At 60.4% G+C, this 12,116-nt stretch overlaps 1 protein-coding gene across 1 annotated transcript in view; it reads right to left on the bottom strand.

Annotated features, from left to right (window-relative positions):
* Positions 1 to 12,116, bottom strand: part of LOC139791013 (E3 ubiquitin-protein ligase BRE1B-like) — a gene marked incomplete at its 5' end in the record, with an annotated part of 35,698 nt that overhangs the window by 10,109 nt on the left and 13,473 nt on the right. The window contains 7 exon segments of the mRNA XM_071732803.1: positions 941 to 1,066; positions 6,494 to 6,663; positions 6,666 to 6,705; positions 9,066 to 9,097; positions 9,100 to 9,214; positions 9,406 to 9,523; positions 11,821 to 12,036. Of these exon segments, the coding sequence (XP_071588904.1) occupies positions 941 to 1,066; positions 6,494 to 6,663; positions 6,666 to 6,705; positions 9,066 to 9,097; positions 9,100 to 9,214; positions 9,406 to 9,523; positions 11,821 to 12,036 (817 nt within the window).

Raw genomic sequence — 12,116 nt, 5'->3', positions numbered from 1 at the left:
CAAGATGGCCGACAGCACCCATGGGTGCCAGGGACCCAGAAGGGTCTTGAAACCCAACCTCAAGTCAACTGAGGGCACCCAAAGTCAACTGAGGGCACCCAAGGTCAACTGAGGGCATCTTGAGGAGGTCGAAACCCACACGGAAGTTCTCCAGAAGTGACAAAAAGGGGAAAAAGGCCCAATCCAAGATGGCCGACAGCAACCCATGGGTGCCAGGGACCCACAAGGGTCTTGAAACCCAACCTCAAGTCAACTGAGGGCACCCAAAGGGGTCTTGAGGCCATCTTGGGGGGTTGAAGACCACCTGGAGGTTCTCCAAAAATGGATGAGAAGGGGAAAAAGGCCCAATCCAAGATGGCCGACAGCACCCATGGGTGCCAGGGACCCAGAAGGGTCTTGACACCCAACCTCAAGTCAACTGAGGGCACCCAAAGTGAACTGAGGGCACCCAAGGTCAACTGAGGCCATCTTGAGGAGGTCGAAACCCACACGGAAGTTCTCCAGAAGTGACAAAAAGGTGAAAAAGGCCCAATCCAAGATGGCTGACAGCACCCATGGGTGCCAGGGACCCACAAGGGTCTTGAAACCCAACCTCAAGTCAACTGAGGGCACCCAAAGGGGTCTTGAGGCCATCTTGGGGGGTTGAAGACCACCTGGAGGTTCTCCAAAAAATGGATGAGAAGGGGAAAAAGGCCCAATCCAAGATGGCCGACAGCACCCATGGGTGCCAGGGACCCAGAAGGGTCTTGAAACCCAACCTCGAGTCAACTGAGGGCACCCAAAGTCAACTGAGGGCACCCAAGCTCAACTGAGGCCATCTTGGGCTTGTGGAAGACCACGCGGAGGTTCTCCAAAAATGGAGGAGAAGGAGAAAAAGGCCCAAACCAAGATGGCCGACAGCACCCATGGGTGCTCCTCCCCCCCCGGGGTCCCTCCTGACCTTCCTCTTGTTGAGCTCCAGGGCCTGGGTGCGCAGCGCCAGCTCCTTCTCCACGGCTCCCAGGCTGCTTTGCAGCCCCCGCTCCTTCTCCTCCAACTTCTGGACCAGCAGGAGCTGAGCGTCCACCTGGGGACACCACGGGACACCCCGCTGGCCAATGGGGACACGGGACACCCCGCTGGCCAATGGGGACACCACGGGACACCCCGCTGGCCAATGGGGACACGAGGGGACACCCCGCTGGCCAATGGGGACACGGGACACCCCGCTGGCCAATGGGGACACGGGACACCCCGCTGGCCAATGGGGACACCACGGGACACCCCGCTGGCCAATGGGGACACGAGGGGACACCCCGCTGGCCAATGGGGACACGGGACACCCCGCTGGCCAATGGGGACACGGGACACCCCGCTGGCCAATGGGGACACCACGGGACACCCCGCTGGCCAATGGGGACACGGGACACCCCGCTGGCCAATGGGGACACCACGGGACACCCCGCTGGCCAATGGGGACACGGGACACCCCGCTGGCCAATGGGGACACGAGGGGACACCCCGCTGGCCAATGGGGACACGGGACACCCCGCTGGCCAATGGGGACACCACGGGACACCCCGCTGGCCAATGGGGACACGAGGGGACACCCCGCTGGCCAATGGGGACACCACGGGACACCCCGCTGGCCAATGGGACACGCGGGGACACCCCGCTGGCCAATGGGGACACGGGACACCCTGCTGGCCAATGGGGACACACGGGACACCCCGCTGGCCAATGGGGACACGAGGGGACACCCCGCTGGCCAATGGGGACACGAGGGGACACCCCGCTGGCCAATGGGGACACGGGACACCCCGCTGGCCAATGGGGACACGGGACACCCCGCTGGCCAATGGGGACACACGGGGACACCCCGCTGGCCAATGGGGACACGGGACACCCCGCTGGCCAATGGGGACATGGGACACCCCGCTGGCCAATGGGGACACAGGACACCCCCGCTGGCCAATGGGGACACACGGGGACACCCCCGCTGGCCAATGGGGACACGAGGGGACACCCCGCTGGCCAATGGGGACACCACAGGACACCCCGCTGGCCAATGGGGACACGGGACACCCCGCTGGCCAATGGGGACACACAGGGACACCCCGCTGGCCAATGGGGACACCACGGGACACCCCGCTGGCCAATGGGGACGCGCGGGGACACCCCGCTGGCCAATGGGGACACACGGGGACACCCTGCTGGCCAATGGGGACACGGGACACCCCGCTGGCCAATGGGGACACCACGGGACACCCCGCTGGCCAATGGGGACACGGGACACCCCGCTGGCCAATGGGGACACCACGGGACACCCCGCTGGCCAATGGGAACACGGGACACCCCGCTGGCCAATGGGGACACGCGGGGGACACCCCGCTGGCCAATGGGGACACGGGACACCCCGCTGGCCAATGGGGACACCATGGGACACCCCGCTGGCCAATGGGGACACACGGGGACACCCCGCTGGCCAATGGGGACACCACGGGACACCCCGCTGGCCAATGGGGACACACGGGACACCCCACTGGCCAATGGGGACACCACGGGACACCCCGCTGGCCAATGGGGACACGGGACACCCCGCTGGCCAATGGGGACACACGGGGACACCCCGCTGGCCAATGGGGACACCACGGGACACCCCGCTGGCCAATGGGGACACACGGGACACCCCGCTGGCCAATGGGGACACGAGGGGACACCCCGCTGGCCAATGGGGACACCACGGGACACCCCGCTGGCCAATGGGGACACGGGACACCCCGCTGGCCAATGGGGACACACGGGGACACCCCGCTGGCCAATGGGGACACACGGGGACACCCCGCTGGCCAATGGGGACACACGGGGACACCCCGCTGGCCAATGGGGACACCACGGGACACCCCGCTGGCCAATGGGGACACGGGACACCCCGCTGGCCAATGGGGACACACGGGACACCCCGCTGGCCAATGGGGACACAGGACACCCCGCTGGCCAATGGGGACACCACGGGACACCCCGCTGGCCAATGGGGACACAGGACACCCCGCTGGCCAATGGGGACACCACGGGACACCCCGCTGGCCAATGGGGACACACGGGACACCCCGCTGGCCAATGGGGACACAGGACACCCCGCTGGCCAATGGGGACATGAGGGGACAGCCCGCTGGCCAATGGGGACACGGGACACCCCGCTGGCCAATGGGGACACCACGGGACACCCCGCTGGCCAATGGGGACACCACGGGACACCCCGCTGGCCAATGGGGACACGAGGGGACACCCCGCTGGCCAATGGGGACACGGGACACCCCGCTGGCCAATGGGGACACGGGACACCCCGCTGGCCAATGGGGACACCACGGGACACCCTGCTGGCCAATGGGGACACACGGGACACCCCGCTGGCCAATGGGGACACGAGGGGACACCCCGCTGGCCAATGGGGACACAGGACACCCCGCTGGCCAATGGGGACACCCTGCTGGCCAATGGGGACACGGGACACCCCGCTGGCCAATGGGGACACCCCGCTGGCCAATGGGGACACGGGACACCCCGCTGGCCAATGGGGACACCCTGCTGGCCAATGGGGACACGGGACACCCCGCTGGCCAATGGGGACACCCCGCTGGCCAATGGGGACACGGGACACCCCGCTGGCCAATGGGGACACCCCGCTGGCCAATGGGGACACGGGACACCCCGCTGGCCAATGGGGACACGAGGGGACACCCCGCTGGCCAATGGGGACACGGGAAACCCCGCTGGCCAATGGGGACACCACGGGACACCCCGCTGGCCAATGGGGACACAGGACACCCCGCTGGCCAATGGGGACACCACGGGGACACCCCGCTGGCCAATGGGGACACGGGACACCCCGCTGGCCAATGGGGACACGAGGGGACACCCCGCTGGCCAATGGGGACACGCGGGGACACCCCGCTGGCCAATGGGGACACGCGGGGACACCCCAAGCCCCAAGGGCCTCCTGGGACAACCCAAGAACCTCTTGGGTTCCTCCAAGCTCTTTGGGTTCCTCCAACCCAAGAACCTTTTGGGTCCCTCCAAACCTTTTGGGTTCTTCCAACTCTTTGGGTTCTTCCAAACCTTTTGGGTTCTTCCAACTCTTTGGTTTCTTCCCAACTCTTTGGGTTCCTCCAAACCCTTTGGGTTCCTCCAACCCAAGAACCTTTTGGGTTCCTCCAAATTTTTTGGGTTCTTCCCAACCCTTTGGGTTCCCCCAAACCTCTTGGGTTCCTCCAACCCTTTGGGTCCCTCCAACCCTTTGGGTTCCTCCAAACCCTTTGGGTTCCTCCAAACCCTTTGGGTTCCCCCAAACCTCTTGGGTCCCTCCAACCCTTTGGGTTCCTCCAAACCCTTTGGGTTCCTCCAAACCCTTTGGGTTCCCCCAAACCTCTTGGGTTCCTCCAACCCTTTGGGTTCCTCCAAACCCTTTGGGTTCCTCCAAACTCTTCAGGTTCCTCCAACCCAAGAACCTTTTGGGTTCTTCCAACCTCTTGGGTTCCTCCAACCCTTTTGGGTTCCTCCAACCCTTTGGGTTCCTCCAACCCAAGAACCTTCTGGGTTCTTCCAACCCTTTTGGGTTCTTCCAACCCTTTGGGTTCTTCCAAACTCTTCAGGTTCCTCCAACCCAAGAACCTTTTGGGTTCTTCCAACCTTTTGGGTTCCTCCAACCCTTTTGGGTTCCTCCAACCCTTTGGGTTCCTCCAACCCAAGAACCTCTTAGGTTCCTCCTAACTCTTTGGGTTCCTCCAACCCAAGAACCTTCTGGGTTCTTCCAACCCTTTGGGTTCTTCTCAACCCTTTGGGTTCCTCCAAACTCTTTGGGTTCTTCCAAACCTTTTGGGTTCTTCTCAGCCCTTTGGGTTCTTCCAACCCTTTTGGGTTCCTCCAAACCTTTTGGGTTCTTCCAAACTCTTCAGGTTCCTCCAACCCAAGAACCTTTTGGGTTCTTCCAAACCCTTTGAGTTCCTCCAAACCCTTTGGGTTCCTCCAACCCAAGAACCTTTTGGGTTCCTCCAAACCTTTTGGGTCCCTCCAAACCCTTTGAGTTCCTCCAAACTCTTCAGGTTCCTCCAACCCAAGAACCTCTTGGGTCCCTCCAAACCTTTTGGGTTCTTCCAAACCTTTTGGGTTCCTCCAGACTCTTTGGGTTCCTCCAACCCAAGAACTTCTTGGGTTCTTCCAACCCTTTGGGTTCCTCCAAACCCTTTGGGTTCCTCCAAACCTTTTGGGTTCCTCCAACCCAAGAACTTCTTGGGTTCCTCCAACCCAAGAACCTTTTGGGTTCTTCTCAACCCTTTGGGTTCCTCCAACCCTTTTGGATTCCTCCAAACTCTTTGGGTTCTTCCCAACGCTTTGGGTTCCTCCAACCCAAGAACCTTTTGGGTTCCTCCAACCCTTTGGGTTCCTCCAACCCTTTGGGCTCCCCCAAACTCTTTGGGTTCCTCCAAACCCTTTGGGTTCCTCCAACCCAAGAACCCTTTGGGTTCCTCCAACCCTTTGGGTTCCTCCAACCCAAGAACCTCTTGGGTTCCTCCAAACCCTTTGGGTTCCTCCAACCCAAGAACCTTTTGGGTTCTTCAAAACCTTTTCGGTTCTTCTCAACCCTTTGGGTTCCTTCAAACTCTTTGGGTTCCTCCAACCCAAGAACCTTTTGGGTTCTTCCAAACTTTTTGGGTTCCTCCAAACCCTTTGGGTTCCTCCAAACTCTTCAGGTTCCTCCAACCCAAGAACTTCTTGGGTTCCTCCAAACCCTTTGGGTTCCCCCAAACCCTTTGGGTTCCTCCAACCCAAGAACCTTTTGGGTTCTTCCAAACTTTTTGGGTTCCTCCAACCCAAGAACCTTTTGGGTTCCTCCAAACTCTTTGGGTTCTTCCAAACTCTTTGGGTTCTTCCAAACCTTTTGGGTTCTTCTCAACCCTTTGGGTTCCTCCAACCCAAGAACCTTTTGGGTCCCTCCAAACCCTTTGAGTTCCTCCAAACCCTTTGGGTTCCTCCAAACTCTTCAGGTTCCTCCAACCCAAGAACCTTTTGGGTTCTTCCAAACCCTTTGGGTCCCTCCAACCCTTTGGGTTCCTCCAAACTCTTTGGGTTCTTCCAAACTCAAGAACTTCTTGGGTTCCTCCAACCCAAGAACCTTTTGGGTTCCTCCAAACCCTTGGGGTTCCTCCAAGCCAAGAACCTTTTGGGTCTTCCAACCCTTTTGGGTTCCTCCAAACTCTTCAGGTTCCTCCACCCAAGAACTTCTTGGGTTCCTCCAAACCCTTTGGGTTCCTCCAACCCAAGAACCTTTTGGGTTCCTCCAACCCTTTGGGTCCCTCCAACTCTTTGGGTTCCTCCAACCCAAGAACCTTTTGGGTTCCTCCAACCCTTTGGGTCCCTCCAAACCCTTCCCCTCCCCCCACCCCGAGAACTTTTGAACCTCCCCCAAACTTTTTTCTTCTCCCCCGCCCCAGGAGCCCTTTTGGCCCCCACCCACCTGGGCTTTGAGGGCCAGGACCTGCTCGGCCAACTCGTCCTTCTCCTCCCGGAGGAGTTTGTGGATCTGATTGGCTTTGATCCTCTCGGACATCAACTTGAAGTTGGCGTCGTCCTTCTCCCGGAGCTGCTGGAGGAGCCTCAGGTTCTGCTCCTGCATGTCCTCAAAGCCTGGCCAGTCACGTCCATCTCCGACAGCAGCGCCTCCTCCTCCTGGGCAAGATGGCCGACGGTCAGGGGGGAGGTGGGGGAGGGGCCCAGGGGTGCTTTGGAAGCCACCCGGGGGGGTTTGGTGGTCATCGGCCTCCTCTTAGTGGCCCTCGACCTTCTGGTGTTCCTCGAGTTCCTTCTAAACAAGATGGCCGCCACGCAGGGGAGAGGGGAAATGGCTCAAAGATTGGTGGGGGATGGGTGGGGGGACCCCCAGGGGACTTTGGTGGCCATCAATGTCCTACTGGTGGCCACCAGCCTTCTCTTGGTGGCCACCAACCTCCTCTTGGTGGCCCTCAACCTTCTGGTGTTCCTCAAGTTCCTTCTAAACAAGATGGCCGCCGCGCGGGGGGGAGGGGAAATGGCTCAAAGATGGGTGGGGGATGGGTGGGGGGAACCCAGGAGCCTTTGGTGGCCATTGACCTCCTCTTGGTGGCCACCAACCTCCATCTTGGCCCTGAATCATCTCTTGGAGGCCCTCAACCTTCCGGTGGCCCTCAACTTCCTGCTCACCAAGATGGCCGCCGCGCAGGGGGGAGGAAAAAGGGTTCAAGGATGGGTGGGAGACCCTCCCCAGGGGACTTTGGTGGCCATCAATGTCCTCCTGGTGGCCACCGACCTCCTCTTAGTGGCCACCAACCTCTCCTTGGTGGCCCTCAACCTTCCGGTGTCCCTCAAGTTCCTTCTAAACAAGATGGCCGCCGCGCAGGGGGGGAGGGGAAATGGCTCAAGGATGGGTGGGGGATGGGTGGGGGAACCCCCAGGGCCTTTGGTGGCCACCGACCTCCTCTTGGTGGCCACCAACCTCCATCTTGGCCCTGAATCATCTCTTAGTGGCCCTCGACCTTCTGGTGTTCCTCAAGTTCCTTCTAAACAAGATGGCCGCCGTGCGGGGGGGAGGGGAAAGGGCTCAAGGATGGGTGGGGATGGGTGGGGGAACCCCCAGGGGACTTTGGTGGCCATCGATGTCCTCCTGGTGGCCACCAACCTCCTCTTAGTGGCCCTCAACCTTCCGGTGTTCCTCAAGTTCCTTCTAAACAAGATGGCCGCCGCGCAGAGGGGAGAGGAAAGGGCTCAAGGATGGGTGGGGGAACCCCCAGGGGCCTTTGGTGGCCATCAACGTCCTCTTGGTGGCCACCAACCTCCTCTTGGCCCTGAATCATCTCTTGGAGGCCCTCAACCTTCTGGTGTCCCTCAACTTCCTGCTCACCAAGATGGCCGCCGCGCGGGGGGGGGAGGGGAAATGGCCCAGGGATGGGTGGGGGATGGGTGGGGGGACCCCCAGGGGCCTTTGGTGGCCACCGACGTCCTCCTGGTGGCCACCAACCTCCATCTTGGTGGCCACCAACCCCCCGACGGTCCTCAAGTTCCCTTCTCGACAAGATGGCCGCCGCGCGGGAGGAGGGAGGGGAAAGGGCCCAGGGGGAGACCGGAAGTGCCCCAAAATGCGGAAGTGCTCCCCCCGACAACAGGAAGTGCCCTCTCCTAAACCGGAAGTGCCCCCAAGAGACAGGAAGTGCCCGAAAAAACCCGGAAATTCGCCCTCCCGAGACAGGAAGTGACCCTGAAACCACGGGGTTTCTTCTCCCCGGCACCGGAAGTGCCCGGAAGAGACCGGAAGTGCAACCAAGAGACCGGAAGTGCCCCTAAAACTCCGGAATTTCTTCTCCCCGACACCGGAAGTGCCTTTGAAGAGACCGGAAGTGCCCCCAAGAGACCGGAAATGCCCCTAAAACTCCGGAATTTCTTCCTCCAGACACCGGAAGTGCCCCGGAAAAGACCGGAAGTGCCCCCAAAACCCAAAAATTTCTCCTCCCCAGAAACCGGAAGTGCCTCCCTGAAGACCGGAAGTGCCTTCAAAACCCCGGAACTTCTTCCCCCGACACCGGAAGTGTCCAGAAAAGACCGGAAGTGCCTTCAAAACCCCAAAATTTCTCCTCGCAGAGACCGGAAGTGCCTCCCTAAAGACCGGAAGTGCCCTCCAAACCCAAAATTTCTCCTCCCAGAGACCGGAAGTTCCCCGGAAGAGACCGGAAGTGCCCCAAAACCCCAAAATTTCTTTCCCCAGAAACCGGAAGTGCCTCCCTAAAGACCGGAAGTGCCCCAAAACCCCAAAATTTCTTCTCCCCCACCCCGGAAGTGTCTCCCTAAAGACCGGAAGTGCCCCAAAACACCAACATTTCTTCTCCCAGACACCGGAAGTGCCCCCAAAACCCCAAAATTTCTCCTTCCCCACCCCGGAAGTGCCCCCCCAAAACCCGGAAGTGCCTCCCAAAACCCCGGAAGTGCCCCCCAAACCCTGCAATTTCTCCTCCCACACCCCGGAAGTGCCTCCCACAAGACCGGAAGTGCCCTCCCCGCACCTGCTTGGTGGCCGCCAGCCGCCTCTGCAGCCCTCGATGGTTTCCTCGGCCGCCCGCAGCCTCCTCAGGGCCTCCTCGTCCGCCAGTTTCTTGCTCTCCCGGCGCTCCCTCTCCTCCAGCTCCCGCGCCCGCCCCCGCAGCTCCTCCGCCTGTGACCCGGAAGTGACGTCACAGCCCCGCCCCCACCCCCTCCGAGCCTCCCGGTGACGTCACAACCTCCCTGTTACCTCACACCCCCCCCCCACTTCCTCCTCCCGCGGCCTCAGCGCCTCCCCGCCCCCTTCCCGTGTTCTTGGCGTGTTCTTAGCGTGTTCTTGGCGTGTTGTGGGCGTGTCCTGACCTCGGCCTTGCTCTTCCTCTCGGCGGCCATGAGGGTGACTTTGTCCCTCTGCTCCTTGGGGGCCGATTTGTACATGTCCAGCAGCAGCTTCATCTCCCGTTGGCTCTCCTGGGCCTTCCTTCATTTGCATACGATTAGCATCTCATTAACCCACTCAGGAACCTCCCCTCGCCCCCCTCGTTAAGGCCCTCAGTTGCATAACGGCTCCGTTTAACCCCTCCCCCCCCCCTCTCATCCTCCTCCTCCTCAATCCGGCCCTCCGGGGCCTTTGTGTCTCATTTGCATCTCATTTGCATCTCATTAACGGGTTAATCAATGGCCCCCAGGCCCAAAAAAAACCCCCAGACCTCAAATAAACCCCCCCAGACCCCAAAAAAACCCCAAAAAAAGCCCCCAGACCCCAAATAACCCCCCCAGGACCCCCCCAAACCCAAAGAAACCCCCCCTAACCCCCCCCAAAAAAGCCCCCAGACCCCAAATAACCCCCCCCAGTCCCCCTCTTGTCCCCCAAACCCCCCCAAAAAAGCCCCAGACCCCAAATAAACCCCCCCAGACCCAAAAAAAAACCCAAAAAAAAAGCCCCCAGACCCCAAATAACCCCCAGGACCCCCCCAAAAAAGCCCCCAGACCCCAATAAACCCCCCCAGACCAAAAAAAAAACCCCCAAAAAAAGCCCCCAGGCCCCAAATAACCCCCCCAGGACCCCCCCAAACCCAAATAAACCCCAAATAACCCCCCCTTTCCCCTTAACCCCCCCACAAAAAGTCCCCAGACCCCAAATAACCCCCCCAGGCCCGAAAACCCCCCCAAAAAAACCCCCAGACCCCAAATAAACCCCCCAACCCCCCCAAAAAGCCCCCAGACCCAAATAACCCCCCCCAGGCCCAAAACCCCCCCCCAAAAAAAACCCTCAGCCCCCAAATAACCCCCCCTAAACCCCCCCAAAAAGCCCCCAGACCCAAATAAAACCCCCCAGGACCCCCCCAGACCCAATTCCCCCCCCAAAAAAACCTCCAGACCCCAAATAACCCCCCAGGACCCCCCAAAAAAGCCCCCAGACCCAAATCCCCCCCCCAAAAAGCCTCCAGACCCCAAATAACCCCCAGGACCCCCCCAAACCCAAATAAACCCCAAATAACCCCCCCATATCCCCCCAAACCCCCCCAAAAAAGCCCCCAGACCCCAAATAAACCCCCCCAGACCCAAAAAAAAAACCCCAAAAAAAGCCCCCAGACCCCAAATGACCCCCCCAGACCCAAAAAACCCCCCAAAAAAAAGCCCCCAGACCCAAATAAACCCCCCAGACCCAAAAAAAAACCCAAAAAAAAGCCCCCAGACCCCAATAACCCCCCCAGAAACCCCCCAAAAAGCCCCCAGACCCAAATAAACCCCCCCAGACCCAAAAAACCCCCAAAAAAGCCCCCAGACCTCAAATAACCCCCCCAGGACCCCCCCAAACCCAAATAAACCCCAAATAACCCCCCCCTTTCCCCTTAACCCCCCCACAAAAAGTCCCCAGACCCCAAATAACCCCCCCCAGGCCCGAAAACCCCCCCCAAAAAAAACCCCCAGACCCCAAATAAACCCCCCCAACCCCCCCAAAAAGCCCCCAGACCCAAATAACCCCCCCCAGGCCCAAAACCCCCCCCCAAAAAAAAACCCTCAGCCCCAAATAACCCCCCCTAAACCCCCCCAAAAAGCCCCCAGACCCAAATAAAACCCCCCAGGACCCCCCCAGACCCAATTCCCCCCCCAAAAAAAACCTCCAGACCCCAAATAACCCCCCAGGACCCCCCAAAAAAGCCCCCAGACCCAAATCCCCCCCCCAAAAAGCCTCCAGACCCCAAATAACCCCCCCAGGACCCCCCCAAACCCAAATAAACCCCAAATAACCCCCCCATATCCCCCCAAACCCCCCCAAAAAAGCCCCCAGACCCCAAATAAACCCCCCCAGACCCAAAAAAAAACCCCAAAAAAAGCCCCCAGACCCCAAATGACCCCCCCAGACCCAAAAAACCCCCCAAAAAAAAGCCCCCAGACCCAAATAAACCCCCCCAGACCCAAAAAAAACCCAAAAAAAAGCCCCCAGACCCCAATAACCCCCCCAGAAACCCCCCAAAAAGCCCCCAGACCCAAATAAACCCCCCCAGACCCAAAAAACCCCCCAAAAAAGCCCCCAGACCTCAAATAACCCCCAGGACCCCCCCAAAAAAAGCCCCAGACCCAATTCCCCCCAAAAAAAACCCCCAGACCCCAAATAACCCCCCCAGGTTCCCCCATATCCCCCAAACCCCCCAAAAAGCCCCCAGACCCCAAATAACCCCCCAGGGCCCCCCAGACCCCAAATAACCCCCTAAACCCCCCCAAAAAAAGCCCCCAGCCCCATTTTCCCCCCCCCCCAAGCCCCCTCCTCACTTGAGTTCCCCCCGGAGCTGTTTCAGGACCTCGGAATCTTTTTTTTTGGTTTCTTCTTGGGGGGGTTGGGGGGGGGGGGGGGTGGGGGGTCGGGGGGGCTCCTTTTGGGGGTCTCTCCCTTTCCCTCCTTTCCCTTTCGGGACCCCCCCCCCCTCGGGACCCCCGGGCCGGGCAGAAAAAAGGTGGGGGGGGGTGGGGGAGGGGGTGGGGGGGGGTCTTTAACCCCTCCCCCTCCCCCCCCCCTGTTTTTGGGGAGGGGGGGGAGGGGTGGGGGGTGGGGGTTGGGGTGGGGGGGG

Source organism: Heliangelus exortis, unplaced genomic scaffold (assembly GCF_036169615.1).
Source record: "Heliangelus exortis unplaced genomic scaffold, bHelExo1.hap1 Scaffold_81, whole genome shotgun sequence".
NCBI classification, from domain to species: Eukaryota; Metazoa; Chordata; class Aves; order Apodiformes; family Trochilidae; genus Heliangelus; species Heliangelus exortis.
Note: the sequence above shows the minus strand (reverse complement) of the source record. Positions and strands in the feature narration are given on the sequence as shown.